Here is a 19341-nt window from a genome sequence, read left to right on the forward strand (position 1 = left end):
TTTTTTTCGGAGTTGGTAACAAATTGATAGATAAATGTGGATCATCTTATTCATATTCTTTAACTTATTTAGATTTTATGATGGCATTTTATATGATACCCTATATTAAATTGTATGCATTCTTAAAGCATCCAGATTTGAGGCAGTTAATAAGACTGTCACATTATCCTGCATGAATATTCATCTCAGCTCTTTTATCTATAGACTATTATCTTACTTCACACAATAAGGATATAACTTAATTCAAATTGAAACTATTGACCATGTTTTACTGAGTTCATGGAGTGGTTATAGATTTTTCAATTAAACACATTTACACCACCATGGCTATTAAGTATATTGACATTGTGTCATGTCTGGAATGATATTAGTATTCATTCCTTTCATTTGTTCTGAGAAATATTTACTTTATTTATTTATTTATTTATTTATTATTATTATTATTATTATTATTATTATTATTATTATTATTATTATGTCAATTCTATGGGGTCAATCCTATTATGTGCGAAGGGTGCGAGTTTCCGTTGCAATGGCGTTAAAATGCTGGCAACGGACCAGCACCTCGCACCCTTCGTGGCCTGCTCCGAGCCCGAATTCGCTGAATTTTGCTTGGAGCCCTGTCGGGCTGCGAGCAAAATTCAGCAAATCCGGGCTGCCGTAAAGTGTGGCTATTGCTGCGATGATCTCTCTGGTGCTAATATGATTGACCCGGAATCTCGCCGGGCTAATAGGATTGACCCCTATATCTTAATTGAAATATATAATAATATATATAATGCAATTGTCTTTATCAAGAAACAGTGTTAATTTGTAAATCGTGATATTCAATTTTATATATTTATGAATACATTTCCTTAATACTGTATGTATTTTACACAATATGCATGCCACTGACTTAAGAACTGTATTACTATATAGTTAGCTAATTTATTTGGACTCATTACTATATTGCTGACAAGAGTTCAGTTTTTCATTGTATACATAATACTTGCAGCAAGAGGTTAATTACTGAAATTAAGTAATGCATAATATAAATTGCTTTCATGATACAGTAAAGGACGCCATTTCCTTGATGAAGTTTACCACATCCGAAATGCTTAGGGATTAATTTATGTGCAGTTCTCCTGTGTCTGTGGTCTGGTTGGGTGGAAGTACTTATGTAAAGGCTTGTTGAGACATAGTTCCAGAATTAATGAGCGGCTTCTGTAACAACTCCAGTGCCAAGTGTCTGCATTTGCTCAGAGTTATAAACTCTTTCACTATAATTGTTGTACATTTTTATAATCTATTCTATTAAGTTTAAACTTTTACATTGTTACATGATCGTAGTTCTCGTGGAAGTTGTGACCATACTCTGTATGGGTGCATGCATGGTTCACAAGCAACATCATTGTTGGTCCATGAAGGAATCAACATTTCAGATAAGTCATCTATAAACAATACAATTTATTCATATTTGGGGGGGTATTCAATTAGGCTGCGAAAAGTCAGAATCAGCGATAATTTTCATCTATTTCTACCTCATTTTCGCCTATTTCAATTATCACCATATTCAATTTCAAAGACTTTTCACCATGTTTTACACGGCGAAAAAAAGTGCAGAATTGGGGTTTAGGGGTGCAGGCTTAAAAAAAAATAGCCTGCACCACTGGGAATGTAATTTAAAAATAAACTGTGTCAAAAAAAGTAAAAAAAAATAAAAAATACGGACACCCCTGAATTAAAGATTTTGAGTGAAAAAAAAAAAGGGGAAACAGTGTTTAAAAATAGGCAAATACTGTAGGTTCAGGGGTATTCTGTAAGTATGCGGCAGGTGTTTTCTAGAATAGGCTATTAGCAGCTGGTGCATTATTTGATGGGACCACTTAAAATCACTTCTTCAATGTCGGGCAAAAAAACACCTGCCGCAGCTATTTAAAAACCGACTTTCTTCTGCAAGCAAAAATGGGGGTATCCATAATGATCCCCTATGTCTGGACATCTTTTGGGGGGGTCCTACAATTATTTTCCAAAAATTCACGTTTTTTTTTCGGAGATCCCAATTCGCTGGGTCCCGTTTTCGTTCATCTTAAATTGAATACGGGAATAAAGCGGGCACGCGCCGGATACTTTATCCCCTGAAAAGCTCCGATGTGGAGCGAAAAGTCCAGCATGGACTTTTCGCTCCCTAATTGAATACGGGCCTAAGGGGCATACTTATAAAACAAATTTTTCTGTAAATTCCCCAAAAACTTAAATTTTCAGGGATATCTGCAAATTGTAAGCATTCCCAGGATGTACATTATGATGGGGGTTCCAAAGCAGATATCGGAAATAACTTCTGCGCTTCCCCATTTCTAATAGTAAAACCAGGCCCCATAGGTTTCTATGGGGCTCCTATATTGTGAGATATTCCAAGCTCTGTATTGCATATAGGCTACAGATCTCACATTCTTCAGTGATCCATTTAGTGGTGATAAGAAATTATCATTTTGAGTCTAAAACCAAATAATATGCCCCTAAATGTTACATGAGCAATCATTGTCTGGATGTTCTTCACTATTTGTGCTCCCTTTTTTTTTTCTTCCAATTAAAGGAGTTTGTGCATTGCATTCATAATAATAATAATATGAATAATAATAATAATTGTAATAATAAGAAAAAAACTGGGTTTTTGAACAAGGTGACACTGAGTTTGGAAGGATAAAGACTGAGTTTTTTTTTTTTCAGAGTTAGCTCCATTGATTAGACTCCTAGCAGTTGCAACACACCTGTTTGATTGCTAAGGAGATGGGATCGGATCACAATACAGATTATTATTTCATGTGACTTTGACATTTATTAAGTATTAGCAGCTTTTTGTACTATCCACAAATCTGTTCAACACCTATTCTGTCTGGTTTTTGTTAAATCATAAAAAATATATATTCGTTTTACTTTATGGTGTAATACGTAGAGTATATTTTTTCAACAAACAGGACTTTACATGAATAGACATGTTAAACACAGAAATGTAGCAAGTGCGGTTTATGAGTTAATTAAACAAGTATCATGACAAAATGGTCAGTCACCTATAAAAATGCTGCACTACCCTGGTTGCCTGTGATTATGAGCTAGCTATGCTAGTGTGGACCTTGGTGATTTAAAAGAGGGGTGATTCTTGCAAGAGCCCTGTTGACCTAAACAATTTAGAAACCTATTTATTTAGCCATAAATAATGTGAAAAACTACAGTTTTTACAGAATTATTGCAACAATAAAGTTACACTGCTATTTGCTTTAATGCCTGGAATATCACAGATATCTCCCTCATTCAGTAAAGTACAATTGTCCCCAGTTCACTGTGTTTTTCAATGAAAAGTTTGTCACCATTACTTAATGCCATGCAGAGATGGCATTAGTGGTTCTGCCTAAAAGAACAGGCTAGACCGAGGTGAATCTGATCTCTTCCTAATAGGATGGACTGTCTTCTTCCCTACTGGTAGCTTAACATGCACTGTAAGTAAGTCCCAGCTGTCACTATTCTTTAAACTTTGATGTGTCTTGATGAAATTGCAGGAAGTAACGCGGTTATGCCCCTCAGGAAGTTTAGTGGCATTTAAAACTTTTTAAGTGTGGTTGAATGCCTGATTTGTTATGTGCATAACTATATTCCACAGGTGAGGATTGGCAGTGGAGAAATCTTGGAAGTGGGAATGGCATGTAGTTAGTAACAGGGAGTCCAAAATGCAAGGTTCTGCTTCCCTAAGACAAACTAGCCTTTTGAACCTTGAATTAGTAATATAAATAATCAATTATTTAAAATAGAAGCTGGTCAAGAATTTATGCTGGCTAATCTAGATAGCCTAGGAACTACCCTAGAACTTCCAATATTGATAATTGGGAGTAAATTTACTAAGGAGCTTGTTTTCAAAGCCCCCGTCAATCATTGACAGTTATTCAAAGCTGTCAATGATTGATGGCTTTGACTAACCACGCCTTAGTAAATCTATGCCTTGGAGTCAGCTTCTCCAATCCATTTTATGTACATACTAATACATTGCCCATCATTAAACAGAAAGATGCAATGATCGGACATTTAAATCAAAGCAATTGCTAATAAACTGTCAATTATGGATGCACTCTGACAGAAAACTGTTTGCTATATCCTAATAATCTGTTAAAACATTCAGTAATAAATGTAAATCCCAACAATAATGCATACACAGTGCACATTTTCTGCTACTTAATGATCCTAATTGCATCGAGTAGCAAGATTTCAGAGGGATGTTTGATGTTTTAATGATGGTGACACAAAAATACTTTTTTTATGATTGATTGAGTGATACATCTATCTGATATATAAACATATGTCCAGTGTAATTACAATTCATTTAAGCATCATATTTGGCATTGTTGATGCATTTATGATTAGTAGTTATGTAAATATATTCTCAGTTTTTTTGCCTTCAAGGGACAACTATATTCAAAAATGTAGCATTCATATAAGGAGCATGATCATGCAATACTCCATTCAGCTTACTGAAACATTCTGAAGTAGTTCTAAGTATATTTAATTGGCTTGAAAAATTGTGAAAAAGAATTCCATAGTATGAAGTAGTGTATTGTTTGAACATGTTTTTAGTGCTGCTGGTATAAGTTGTTACTAAAAGATATAGGGGTCTATTTACTAAGCAGTTTTAGGAGACAGAGTAAAAAGTGATAAGGTGCCAGCCAATCAGCTCCCAACTGTCATTTTTCAAACACAACCTGTGAGATGGCAGTTTGTAGCTTATTGGCTGGCACCTTATCACTTGTCTCCTAACACTGCTTAGTAAACAGACCCCATAGTAAGTTATACCACTAAAAATTTTATTATTATTATCGGTTATTTATAAGGTGCCACAAAAATATGCAGCGCCATTCAGTGGGAAAGTATAGCATATAGTAAAGATGAAAATCTACAAATAAAAAATATGAGGTATTCAAGAAGCATAAATACATATACTGGGAAATTAATAATAAAATTGTACATAAACAAATTAGGTAGAGTTTAGAACAAAGTTAACTTGCAAAAGGCATGATACAGAGATACCCAAGTAAACAAGGTAGGAACCTTAGGCAAATGCAGGGGGGGTTTCTGTCTGCCTGGAAACCCCCCTCCCCAGCCCACACCATGACCACAACAGAAATAGTAATATAATAGATTGTTACTAGTGCTGCATGTTCTTCTCAGTATCACAAATTAAATAATTAGCACCACCTGTGGATCTTTTAACATGTATCAGCCAGTAATAAATAATCTGTGCACCAACCAGAAGATCTGGAAAACATGTAATGTTAGAGATGCACTGCTATAGAGCCCAATATGTACATATAGGTCCAGGGCAGTGCTAGGTTCTTCTTTTGCTCCTCCAAGCTCCCGGACTTGCTCCAATAGTCTGGAATGGTGCCCACATCTAAAATAAATACATTCAGCTCAGGCAGGATGGCCTACTGACGCATCTAATGGCTTACTGTGATCACTGGTCCTGTGTATGCCGGAACTATTACACACAATACACTTTGCATGACGCTTATTAAAGCTGGTTAAGTTATAATTCTGCCCTCTTAATTGACAGGCCACACTCACTCTAAAATTAAGCATTTGGAAACCCCCCTCTGGAAATCCTGCATTTGCCACTGGGAACAGACATGAAAAGTCCTTCTCAATAGATCTTACAATCTAATGAGAAGCAGTGAGGCTGAGACAAGAGGGGGGTGGACACCATGTGCAAATGTGGGCAGATGCAGCCTTGGCCAGAGAGAATTTGGTGAATAGTGATTAGATTGATGGAGAACCTGACTGGGGGTAGAAGTCTATTTCATATGCAGTATTGGCACATGAGAAATCTTGGAAGTGGAGGAGGATGTGGTTTTTAGTGGGGTGTTGAGATGCCAGTCATTAGCAGAGCAGATAGGGCAGGAGTGAATGAGGATTTAGCAGAGTGCAGATATGTGTGTGCTAGTATCTGAAGCTGAGCAGTTTAAAATGTAGATTGTAGGGAATGGATAGCCAATGCACTGAATTGGGGAGAGAGGTGAGAAATATAGGCCATAAAGGAGGAAGTTGCAGTAATCAAGATGGGAGATTATGATAAAGTGTATGAACATTTTGGTAGCATCCTAGTGATAATAAGGGTATTATCCTTATCTAAGGTGAAATAAACTGATTTGTTAAAGAGATTGGATGTTTTAGGAAGTGAGCAAGAAGTTGGAAACAAGGATGACACCTACAATGCTCATCATGAGCAGAGGAGCAGGTAGTGTTTTCCAGGAAAAGAGATGTGGAGAGGTTTGAAAATTTAGAGGGATGGAAGGTGATTCATTCTGTTTTAGACATGTTAAGATTTAGGCAATGTTTGGACATTAGTTGATAGCTTGTAGGATAACAATAGATGGAGTAAGAGGAGGTGAGAGGGGACCTGGAGGTAGCAGAATAGGAGTACAATATAAATTATTAAAGAATGTGAAGTGCCTGGATGTTATTGCTGTGGTTCACTATGTGACAAGAAATACCTTAGGGTCCCTTAAGCCACAGACAAGACAACAGGGAGGAGACCACACTACATACCCTAAATTGTGACCTAAACATCTCCCTCTCTGCAAGAAATTGTCTCTTTATTTCCACTCAGGTTATGACTCTTTAGTTCCTTTTTCCAGATAGATTCCCTATTACCATATAAACTGTGATTTATTAAGTCCCCAATAGTACGTCATGGAACTTGTACAATTTTTCCCCTTGTTTGCTAAGTACTCCTAGTTGTGTTGGTCCCACTAAGTCTGTCTTCTATCTTGGTGGACCAGTAGGAGCTGACAGATGTTAATACATCTTAGTAGGTATTGTAATGATAAATCCCCCCAACTTCATTAGACCACAGTTTTTGATCCATCATAACTCATTGAGAACACTAGATCCTGATGTGCCCATATGTATTGTGTGCCAGTACATTCCAACTGTAACCTGCAAACACCTTGTGACATTTGAGTAACAAACATGACCACATAAACAATATTTTACAATCCCCATATAGAGTGCATGCTGAATCCATCATTCATCATACAGATTGCATGCTGAAATGTCATTGGCCAGATAGCTACACCAGGCCTAATTCAGAGTTGCATCCGATGCCGATGTACTGTAGATGAACTTTTTTTTTTGTTACTATACAGCATGAAAAGCCTTTAAGAATCGTACAGTGCATGCATCACAAAGTGTATGCACAAAGTCGCTGTTTCGATCAAGACACATGGTATCAGAAGTGTCTTGGATGAGCGTTTCTGGGCGATTGCTAGGAGGTGGCTAAACAGATGCTTACAGACAGTACTTGGTGGCTCATTACCGTACTTTCAGAAATACGGCCATGGCCAAAAGTTTTGAGATTGACACAAGTATTGTTTTTCACAAAGTTTGCTGCTTCAGTGTTTTTAGACCTTTTTGTCAGATGTAACTATGGTATACTGAAGTAAAATTACAAGCATTTCATAAGTGTCAAAAGGCTTTATTGACAATTACATTAGGTTTATGCAAAGAGTCAATATTTGCAGTGTTGACCCTCTTTTTCAAGACCTCTGCAATTCGCCCTGGCATTCTGTCAATCAACTTCTGGGCCACATACTGACTGATGGCTGCCCATTCTTGCCTAACCAATGCTTGGAGTTTGTCAGAATTTGTGGATTTTTGTTTGTCCACCCGCCGTGTCGTGGGCATGTCAGTGAAAGTCACTGTGTACACAGGTTTTGAACAGCTCACATAGAAAGCCAAACTTGGGCTTGCTATAGGGCAGGTTCATTTTTTGATGGTGCAACTAATCGGTATTTCAGGTCTTATAGTCAGGCCCGTCAAGAGCCGTGCCGGGCCCCGGTACAAAAGGGGGCATGGCCTAATCTCGGGAGGCGTGGCCACGCCCCCTTAGGTAAAAAAGGTTTCGCATCACCACGAAGCGGCGCCGCGTGCTGGCAAGGGGGTGGGCAATGAGCCCCCTGAGCCTGGCGCATTACCAGTGTGGGACATGATCAGCTTGATCACTCCCCCCACAGGCATACTGTAGGAGACTGCTGTGGCTGCTTCTTAGCAGTCACGAGCAGTCTCCAGGGCAGCCCAGCACATAGCAGCGTGTGCTGGGCTGATGTGTGATGTAAGAGGGGGGGAGCAGTGTCGGATCTGGGCCCCCACCGGGCCCCTCCAGCAAGCCTGGGTAATTTGTATCCACTCCCCCCCCCTCTTGGTGCCCCTGCTTATAGTACCAACACTCTGTGCACAGTTTATTATTTTTAGATTTTTTTGTTACAATATGAAAGTTTATGCAATAATTGGTTTTAACAAAAAGCATTAATGATGTCATGCTTAGTTACTTTTTATCTAAGCCCTCCCAGCAGTCAGATGGATTTCCCAAAATTCAGAAATCTTCATCCATTGCAGGAGAGCAGGCATGTATGAATGGTGTATATACCTTCCCCTTTTGGCTATAACATCCTTTTTTTATTAATCTTAAGAATACTGATAAGGTTCATTAAGTTAATTAAGTTTTTTAGAATCAGTATGCCTTGTAGCTAAAGTGTTATCAGTAAATGTTCTTTCTTGTTTACTGACTTGTCTTTTCATATACAAATTTCAAGTGCCTCATATCTCCTTGCTTTTCAATACATGATAAAAATGTATTTCACGTTATTTCCATCATGGAGACATGTAAAGTTTTAACAATATTTAATTGAGAATAATCACTTTTTTTAATGATTTTTAAGCCCTCTGTAGAGTGTGACTGTGGTTAGCATTCTTACTCAGCTCACACCCAGAAACTGGGAAGAATTAAGAAATACATTATCTGCATGATATCATGTTAACTGTTCATTAGAAGAATAATCCTGCATGATATCTCCTGTACATTTTTGGATCTTACTCACTTCTTCTTCATATTGGTGGACCCTAAGCATTTAGGTCTACCCTTCTTCCTGGAAAAAAGTATACAGGACTGCTTCAGCTTCGCACTAATATCAGCTGCATATGCAGTTTTAAGGCCCCCCATACATGGTGCGATTTGCAAATGATTAAATCTCGTTTGCGATTTCCCTTGAATTCCTGAAAGATATTGTGCCCACACACAGAATGATTGTACAAACAACCACACGATATAGATGGGTTGTAAACGACTGCAGATCATAAACGATATATTGTTTGTAGCAAACAACCTCACAATGCTGGAATTTAAATAAAGGGAGGAAAAGTGACAACATATCATACATCCTAGTCCAGTATAGGACGAAACGCGTTGACCAGAGCCACCAAGTGCTTTCCAGGAGATCCAGGATATTTTACAGCCCAAAGCCGATTTTATCCAGCTATCACTTTGGGATCATTCCCTATCAAAGATGCAGCCACAGCCATTGAACATTGGCCACAGCAGCTGCTGATTACTCAGCTAGAAGCCGGAGCCGCTTCTATACAGACGTGCTTGGGACAGGAGCCGCTGGAGGACTTATTGCCCAGCAAGCCCTCACCGCCGCTTGTATAGCGGGACCTGCCGATCAGCTGATTCATAACGCACACCTCACTTGCCGTTTCATTTAGCGGCTGGAGCCGCTGCTTTACAAGCTGTGTTCAGGTCAGGAGTCACCGAAGGACTTATTGCCCAGCAAGCCCTCCCAGCTGCACACACAGCGGCCACTGCCATTTGTGTTTGCAGCATATGCTGGAGGATCGGAAGAGCATTTCCAAGAGTGCACTTGACTTACCATCAGCGGATATCACCGCATCCCGTGAGTTTCACCACATACTCATTTGGCTATCTCTTGACATTACGATCTATTTCCATGGGACTGTATATTTATTATTAGCGTGGCCACGCTTACAGCCCATTGTTGGTCATTTATAGATCAAGCTACGTATACACAGTACATTTTACTTATTGAAGCTGGGACGCCAGCACTTTTTATTAACAATATCTTTTATTTACATGTCTATTTATTGTGATATATCAAGTTGACACCTTGCTTATTGGATTTACCACTTACAAGAACTATTGATATTCCAATTATATAGTGTCACTCAGATATACCATCATTTATTGGCTTGAGATCATGTTTGTTTATATATGTGTATTCATTGGATATTAAATAGAGATTTTACTCATCCAGTCTCCCATCCATTTTTACAGAGAGCACAAATGTTACTTATTTTCTGTATATACATTTAGTATCATTATCCACCTTGTGCAGTAGCTACAAAGTTTTTTTCCACTTTTAGGCTTATACATTTTGGTCTCAACTAGATCAAAGATTGCTACTAGCTAGCAGGTGGATGATTAATATTATTTTTGTATTTACCCTGGAGCGCCGGTTATTGTAGTTTGTCAACTACATATATGCAACATATCATACATCGTCCATCGCATCGTTCATCATGCACACACACGAAACGATGTGTACCAAATCGTGAAAGATAGGTCGATATCTTTCTGCAGGTACAATTGATCAGCGACGACGATGTATGCCTCGCACATCGGCATAGTGATCATCCCCACACACAGCACTTTTTACACGAATGGTCGTTCCAATCAATCAAAAACTGGCAAATTGTGTAAACAATCACACCGTGTATGGTGGTCTTTATTTTGTATGCTTGGAAATAAATAGGGATATTCAGAAATGGCTGCACTACCCCTATCCACTGGCTTGTGAAAGTAGCCATCATCATTAGCATTTGTATCAGCCGTATCCTTGGTGCAAGAGATGCATCTGAAATTAGATGGATCTCTGAGCATGAATAGCCCTATACATGGAGCACCAAGAGGGTCTGCTTGGTGCAACTGAAGCCACAGTGTATGAGGAGATATATTCATCTGTATCTGCAATTTTGGCAAAACCATGCAAAATGGATAAACCTGACAAATTAACTATTCTCAGGGGCTGATTCAGTCCTGGACACAGCTCTGATTCAGTCGCAAATGACCAATATTTTCAGGACTATGCATGCATTAGAACTGCAGTGCGCATGTATTGCTATGGTGCTGCATCTCTGGTCACAGTGCCCTGTTAGCTGCAGCCTGATTGACAAGCTGCAGGCATTTTGGGGCAGCAATGGGGAGCATTTCAGAAAACAGGGAAGTGTTGGCTCCATTTTCTGGGCATGCCAAAGTCTGTAAGAAACAAATTGTGTATAGCATTCTAGATTCCCTGAAAATACGCTCAGCAGCTCCAAAGAGTGAGATTCCTCCCCACCTCTATATAGTCATGCTATAATAATAATATGGCACACTCTGGTATATTAATGGTTAATGTATTGTGGTCATCAGTGTAACAATGTTGTTATAGTGATGTACACTGAATCCAAATAATTTACCTGGTTTTTCTTGTCTTGCTTTTAATAGGAATGTATGGGTCTTTACCTGTAGGTTGGGTGTTCTTAAATGTCCCAGGTATCTGGGTGCTGCTCCTGATGCTATTGCTTGTTCATATTAAAAGTTCCCAAACAAACAACCAGCCAAATCTGTAGTGTGGGTGTTCTTAAAAAGTCCCAAAACCTGTGAATCTGTAGGTAGGGTGTTCTTTAATTCCATGGAGAAGACATAATGTCTTAACCGCTGTATAGTATGTCGATTGATGGTAACCTTCTTCACCTTTCGCTTCACTTCACACAAAATCAATATGCACAGTATCAGGAACTAGGCAGGCCACTATTATGCAGATTAAGGTAAGGTATGTCTAACATACCCGGATTCAACCATCATTCTTCTGCTGGTCCTGTCCGTCCCAGTGCTCTCGGTGATGGTGATAGGAGGTATAATAGTGAATATACACTAACCAAGGAGTGTGAATAGGTAGCTATAGTATATATACACAATGTGCATTGGTATTGAAGCTGATGAATCCAGTTTTATTGTAGACTACAACTGTTGGACAGAGACTTAGAGGGAGTCTTGCCAGACAGAGGTAAATACAATCAATCAATTCAATGGTATAAAAAGTATTTTTGTTCTGAAAAATGATGTGTGTGTAAGTGGACATGACCCAACGCATTTCATCCAGTTGGACTTTTTCAAGGGTCCTTTCAGAACATCTTAGTAGAACACAAGGACTTTAATACTAATAGCTTTAATTGTGGAAAATTACTGTGGGGGACAATTTTTCATTACTGCAGGGGCCAATTTGTTCTATTACTGTGGGGGCCAGTGCTTGTCAACCATCCGACCTCAGACAAGAGACATCACCAAGCACAGGTTTCCCACTGATATTCTGATGTAAGTGATTTCTAACAATTTTAATGGAAATAATAAGAAATATCAACATATTTTAAATATATGCTGATATTTGTTATTATATATTATATTTGATTAAAAAAACTGATGGTGTGCATTGGCAAGTTTAAAATCTTGTTTAGTGTGCCACGAGTTTAATAAGAGGGGAGCCTACAAGATTTAGCTATGGGGCCCAGAAAGTTCTTGTTACGCCCCTGAAATGAGAATAAGGGTGAATATACCTCTAGCCAGAATTTGAAACTCTGGAGCTCATTGAGACTCGTTCGCTATGTTGCGCTCTCTCGCAGCCCGTCAGGGGGTGGAAATGCAAATTCCGCAATCGCACGGCCAAGCTTAAGGATGCCCTCTATGTATTAGAGAGCGACGGCAGAGTAATTGCACGCCGGTGTAATGACGCCCATTTTTCATCCTAGGCAAACATTGGCCCTGATTCAGAGCTGGACGCTCTGACCAGAGCGCTCGCTCTGAATCAGGGCCCACCTCCATAAATATGGAGCGTCCTCCTGGACGCTTGTATAGCTGTGGGTCACCACCCACAGCATATACGAGCGTGCAGGATGATGGTCGCGATGGTCTTGACCATCGTGACCATCGCCACTGCAAGCAGAAGCCTGCGGTTCAGTTTCTCAACCGCAAGGCCAGGAGTGATTTTGGCTCTATCAGAGCCAAAATCACTCCCACTGACATCACTAGTGATGTCAGTGGGGCCGGCTTCTGACGGTAGGCATTCCCTTGGGAACGCCTCCGTCTGGCAGGCACGACCCCGGCACACCCACCAAAGGGGGCGTGCTGTCAATCAACATCGACAGCATGCCCCCTTTTATCAGACACTACGAGCGAAGGAAAGTCCTTCGCTCGTTGCGTCTTGCGCATGCGCACGACGGAGCTCCCTCCGTCGTGCGCATGTGCAGTGCAGACCATCGACCCACTTGCGAGTTGACAGCCGCTCGCGAGTGGGTCTGAATCAGGGCCATTATCTCCAGGAAGTGTATGATTAATCAGTAACATCGAAAGCCATCCGAGCTGCTTGAAGCCCTTGAGGTAGACCCTACCCCGCAGCAAGCACTGTGATCACTGCAGGCTGAAATACAATCAGGTGACGTGTACAATGATGCTTCCTTGCTAATTATGCATGCCCTTAGAATGCTGTTTTTATGGTCAGACACACCTGTGTTCGTTCATCCACTCCCCTGTTTTCCTGGACCTTCCCATGTTACCACCCACAAACGGCACTATCTGTCACTCAAAGTAGTGCTCAGTCTTTGTGCTGTGAGCCCTCGATTTCCAAACATAGTGACTGGTTCATGCATGCGCACTGCGACTTGAGCAGTTGGCATAATCGCCCGGCTGTGAGAGAGCGCAGCATAGCCAACGGGTCTGAATGAGCTCCTCTGTACAAACCAAACAAAATAATACATCCTGTACAAGAAAATGTAGTATTGTTAAGATAAGTGACCTTTTGAAATGGGTTAATGTGCAAGCAGTAGATTACTCCATCTGGCTCTTTCCATCTTAAGAGTATACTTAGGAGTTAGTTCACAGGCCGTATTTATTTTAGTCACTAACTATAATAAGAACACATCTTTTGGTGAAGTAAGTAGAATACAGCAGCATTTTTTCCTCTCTGCAATCAAAACTGTTTAATAAAAAAATTATAATTTTGCTATGACATTTTCCCCTCTATGACTAATTCAAATCATATGTGGAACAGGGTTGTAGCCACAATTCAGCTTTATTTTTACATTATGTAGTTCAAAGAACACAGTTGAACGGAGTTCTGGTGATTGTTATGGCATTAGACTACAAAACCAGTGCTGTGATAACTTCATGAGCAGCAAGCAATTTTAGCTGTGGCCATTTACATGAATATGAGCAGCACAATAGGTAGCCTGCCTCTGGCTAAACACATTTAAAAGAGATTATGAGAGGTACATATTGTAAAGAATGGAAACACTTTTAAAGATATGTATAATTACACAGTTTTCAAAGAAAGAGAACTACAGCTTATAGCTTGGTGATTAGGAACTTTGAATTATTAAGAGACCACAGACTGAATATTAGTATCAGCTACTTGTAACATTAGAGGATTTATTATTGTGCCTCCTTTTATCCAGCCACAAGCGAGAGTCTCAATGAATGTAGCACTTTATTTTTTTCTCTTTTGTTTGGCACAAGATTCGCTTTCAAAATAGTAATTAATCTCTGAAAATTGTGACAATGTTTAATCGGTTTGTGTCTAGTTTTGTAGAGTCATAGGGGCGGGAGGCTGACACAGGCATTTTCAACACTTTTATTCATTATGCTTTCTCTTAGCTAACTGGTAGAATAATTATTTATTAACAGTTATTTATATAGTGAACACATATTACATTGCATTTTACATAGAATGTGTTAGTCATTTACATCAGTCCCTGCTTCAGTGGAGCTTACAATCAATATTCCCTATTGCATGGAAGCACATACACTATGGCTAATTTTTTGTCAGAAGCCAATTAGTTTCCCAATATGTTTTCTGAGCAGGGCCGGATAAAGGGGGGTGACAGTTGCGGTTGCCCTGGGGCCCCCACATACAGTGGTCAGTGTGACCCTGCTGAGAACAGGTGTCCAGTGACACCTGCTTCTGGATGGGGACTTAGCTGCCCGAATGCCTGTCTGAATGCAGCAGCACAATAGGCGCTGCTGCATAGAGCGCAGAGCAGCTTCAGAGGCCCCTCGTCAGTGTCACATGACACATCATGAACGTGACGCTAATCACTGATGTCGGGCCCCAGGAGCCACTCTACACTGTATGCAGCAGTGCTGACTGTGCTGCTGCATTCAGAAGAAAACAGAGTTAGCCAGCAAGGTAAGTAATCTGGGGGAGTGGGGGAAGGTTCCATGTGGCTGGGGGTGTAGAGGGGGGGCATAGGCTCCATGTGGCGTGGTGGGGGCCCCACAATTTAGTTGCCCCAGGGCTCCCACAAGCCTTAATCTGGTCCTGTTTTTGAGTGTGGAAGGAAACAGGAGCACCTGGATGAAACCCACGCAAACACAAGCATAACTTGCAAATGCCACACAGACACTGCCTTAGGGCCCTATTTATCAATCATATTTTTACTAAAATAATGTCATACCTTTTTCACATTACTTTAGTTTCACCTAAATGTATGAAAGGGCAATTGTAGCACTACACTACACTACACTACAAGCCCTTAAATTCACACATTTTAGTAAGCAGATCACATTTTCCATACTTGTAATAGGAAACCAAAACTGCCTCCTGCTGCATTACCATAATTGCAAGGACCGAATTACAAAGCTGCTTGCGTGCAGGTTTGCAATTCCGTTCTGTGCTGAATCAGGCCCAGAGTCTGTGGATTTAAATGCTGGGCTTGAGGCCAGGTTATGCCTTGCAGTCTTGGTCACACTGCTGACTTTTTGCAAAAATATCCCACCTACCTGTTAGTAATTCCAACACAGCCAATTAATGAACTACTTAAAAACATGGAGACTGTTTAAACCAGTGAAGGGCAATGGGCACCCCTGTGGCCACATATGGCTCTCTACGCATTCCCCTGCGGCCGTCAGCTAATGATTGCTACTGTATGTTGTCATACTGTATGTGTTTGTTACAGATGGTATTGCTCATTTACAAAGCCTGCAGAATCAGCATTACCATATGACAATTTACAGTAGCAATAACTAGCTGGGGCTATGGAACAAGAAGTTGGCCAAAATATCCATTAGCTGGGGGCTATGAAGCTGGCCAAAATATCCTTGTACATTTTGTAGTGATGATAAAGAAAATCATTACTGCCACACAGTACTGCCCCTTACACATTATACTATAATGAGGGCCATTACTGTGTGGCATAATGTATAAGGAGCACTACGACTGCATTGCCTAAAGTGTTATAAGGGGCATAATGTGTATAAGGGGTACTATGATGTGGTACACTACACTGATGAAAAGGGGGCATGTCTTAAGGACACGGTCTGCTTTTGAGTGGCCATGCCTTCGGTGCGCGCATAAGTACAATTCTAAATATTCCAAACCCCCCACTTCAAAATTCCCACTTTGACCACTGATACTATCTAGATACTATCTACTATCTACTATCTACTAAGTTTGTCTGATTTCAACAATTCTTTCTTTACATAATGTAATGTACTGTAGGTCTTATTTGCTATTTAAAATACAATGTTTGGCCCTTCAAACTGAAAACATTTTAGTTTTGGTACATGTTACAGTATTATATTTTATGAGTGGAATCCAAGATACAGTACAATATACAGATACATTCAGTCAATACAGGAGATTTTTAGCCAGACCTATTTGGGGTATTCCAATAGTGTGTATTACTGACAAGACAGTTGGATTCTTAGCTGACAGCCTTAGGCAGATCGAACAATAATATCGTGTCTAAAATGTAAGCTTCTTGACTGCCCAAAAGTGGAATGGCCATAAATCTTCTATTCTATGAATATATACCTGAGAATTGTGATATTTAAACAGGGATTATTGGAAGATTTCATTTATTATTATTATTATTATGTAATTATTTTAAAACGTACTATATATTGAAGTCATAGGCACTGATTCAGAGCCGGATGCTCTGACAGAGCGCTCACTCTGAATCAGGGCTGGGCTATTTTTTTTTAGAACGGCCTCCTGGCCTCTCGCATAGCTGTGGGTGACAACCCACAGCTATAGCGAGCGGCCAGGAAGATGGTCGCGATGGTCAAGACAATCGTGACCATCGAGCTTGTGATGAGACCCTTGTGGTAAGGTCTCGTTGCCGCAAGCCCCAGAGAGATTTCGGCTCTAACAGAGCCGAAATCTCTCCCACTGACATCACTTGTGATGTCAGTGGGGCCGCTCCCAAACGGAGGCCTTCACATGGGAATGCTTCCATTTGGGCAGCCCTCCCCCGGGCCACCCACCAAAGGGGACGAGCTGTCACTCAACATCGACAGCTCGCCCCCTTTGTTGCGAGACCCGGAGCGTTGGAGTGCCCGTCGCTATCCAGGTCTTGCGCATGCGCACGACGGAGCCGGCTCCGTCGTACACATGCGCACTGGCCCACCATCAACCTGGTTGCGAGCGCACAGCGCTGCGACTGGGTCTGAATCAGGCCCATAGTGCAAACAAATGTCATATATTGACATGAAACACTAGAAAAAAGATGACCATGTCCTAATTACCATCTAAAAAGTGTGAGGTACAATTGATACATACAGTAAGTTATCAGGATATCAGCTGTTGAAAGCAGAAGCATTATCAGTCACATATATTAAAGTAGCCATTGGAAAACTAATTTTGTTTGCACCTCAGTTGAAATGAGGAGAGATGTCCTAGAAATCTTAAGTCAGCAGCTTTTAACCAGGCTATCCTTCACCATTTATATGAACCAAACCGTCTTCTTGATTCGGCTGTGCAAATGTAGGCATGAAATACTTGATTTATTAGCCAGCTTAATGAGATCAAAGACAAAAACCTTCCCGCCTGTATTCTCCATGAATTTAGAGTTACTGTAAATTGATTGTGCTGCATGGCCATCTGTCTCCCCCAGATCATTGCAGGCTTGTTGATGTATTCTTCCACCCTTACCTTGTTGTTATCCACCAGCTCAGAATAGCTATCTAACCAGTGTTTTATTTTGGCATCACGTCTGTTGCATTACATAGAAGTACTGTACAGTAGTAGTCTTTTTTTTCCATATGTTTGAAGATGACTCAGTTTCACCATAATCCTGTCCTTGGTGTGACAACATTATTCTACACAACTTTGTAATTCTTGACTACTTTCACAATTTTCTATCTGTTTTATATTTGAGAGACGATTATGTGGGGGATACAGTAATAGCCATTCTGAGATCTGTTCATCTCCAAGAGAAGACATTTAAATGAAACTACAGCTCTTTGTTTAGTATTTCCCACTCCTATTAATGTTTTTGTTACCCTATGGTTAATCAAATAAGATATGCTTGCGTATTTAAAGAGTAATATGTATGATAACATTTTACATGCACTCAGATTATGTGAATATAATTTATCTTTTACATGTTTTTCTATATTTTATAGTGCCTTGTATTTGAAGATGCCCCAAATGGAGTGGAAGCAGCACTAGCAGCTGGGATGCAAGTAGTCATGGTTCCTGATGAAAACCTAAATCAAGATCTAACAAAGAGAGCAACTTTAGTGCTGAAATCCTTGGAAGAATTTAAACCAGAATTATTCGGTTTGCCACCTTATGAATAAAATGTAAATGCATTTCAGTTTAATGTGACACATTCTCTTTAAAAAAATAATTTAAAACTGAAAAACAAGTTACAGACTTTTAAATAAAGGAAACCTATTTAGTCATATTGTTTTTTTCGTAATGTTTCTTAGCGTGCAATCATTATAATATACATTAGAGATATACATCTTTTTTTCTAGAGCCTGAATACTGTAAGCTGAGTTGTAGTCATCTAGAGTATGTGACTGTACCTTGCTTATATGCTTGGTTAGATAGCCATCATCAATATCAGTACTCACTTGTACCAGCTCAGCCTTGTTGCAAGTGACCCGTCTGAAAATGAATGGATCTCTGCACATGAACAAATCTTCATAGCCCACAATTCTGTCAACACGATCTCACTGGACCTACCACAAGTGGTGATGGTACTGAGTTGCTTTTGACCCTGAACTGCCTGTAGATGTGATCACTCCAGAGCATGAGCAGTGCAATTACACACAATATGTGTCCACAACAAAGACATGCATGCAACTCTGTATTAGCCCCTAAATACAGTACTGTATGTAAATGTGACTACTGTCTGACACATTTCATGATGAGCTACAGTACCCTTGAAAGATCAATTTTGCGGGTTTCTTAAAATACAAGAAATGTGTGAAATAAAGAAAAAATATTAGTACAAATTCCGGCATAGGAACACCTTTTTTTTTTTATATTGTGGTTTTCACATTTTTCAATTATTTTGAAAATATTGCTAAATATGTCCCATTAAAATTTAACACGCAATCTAATCAAGCATTAGTAAGAGCAGTAAAAACAAAGCAGGTAATGCATCTACAAATGCACCCTATCACTTTTTTAATTCCAT

The 19341-nt window shown here is 39.8% G+C and overlaps 1 protein-coding gene across 2 annotated transcripts in view; it reads left to right on the forward strand.

The window, feature by feature from the left end:
- The window catches only part of PUDP (pseudouridine 5'-phosphatase), a 306515-nt gene extending 287917 nt beyond the window's left edge, over window positions 1-18598 (forward strand). The window contains exon 5 of one of the 2 annotated variants that reach the window (XM_088451538.1): window positions 18317-18400. Coding sequence is in view for 1 of the 2 variants with exons in the window: in XM_088451537.1 (XP_088307663.1) it covers window positions 18317-18493 (177 nt within the window). In the remaining variant the exon portion in view is untranslated. Of the gene's footprint in view, window positions 1-18316 lie in introns of both variants that reach the window. The other variant, XM_088451537.1, reaches the window with a different exon arrangement.
- The last annotated feature ends 743 nt before the right edge of the window (window positions 18599-19341 follow it).

This window comes from Taudactylus pleione, unplaced genomic scaffold (genome assembly GCF_031769625.1).
Source record: "Taudactylus pleione unplaced genomic scaffold, aTauple2 ptg000026l, whole genome shotgun sequence".
Taxonomy (NCBI): domain Eukaryota; kingdom Metazoa; phylum Chordata; class Amphibia; order Anura; family Myobatrachidae; genus Taudactylus; species Taudactylus pleione.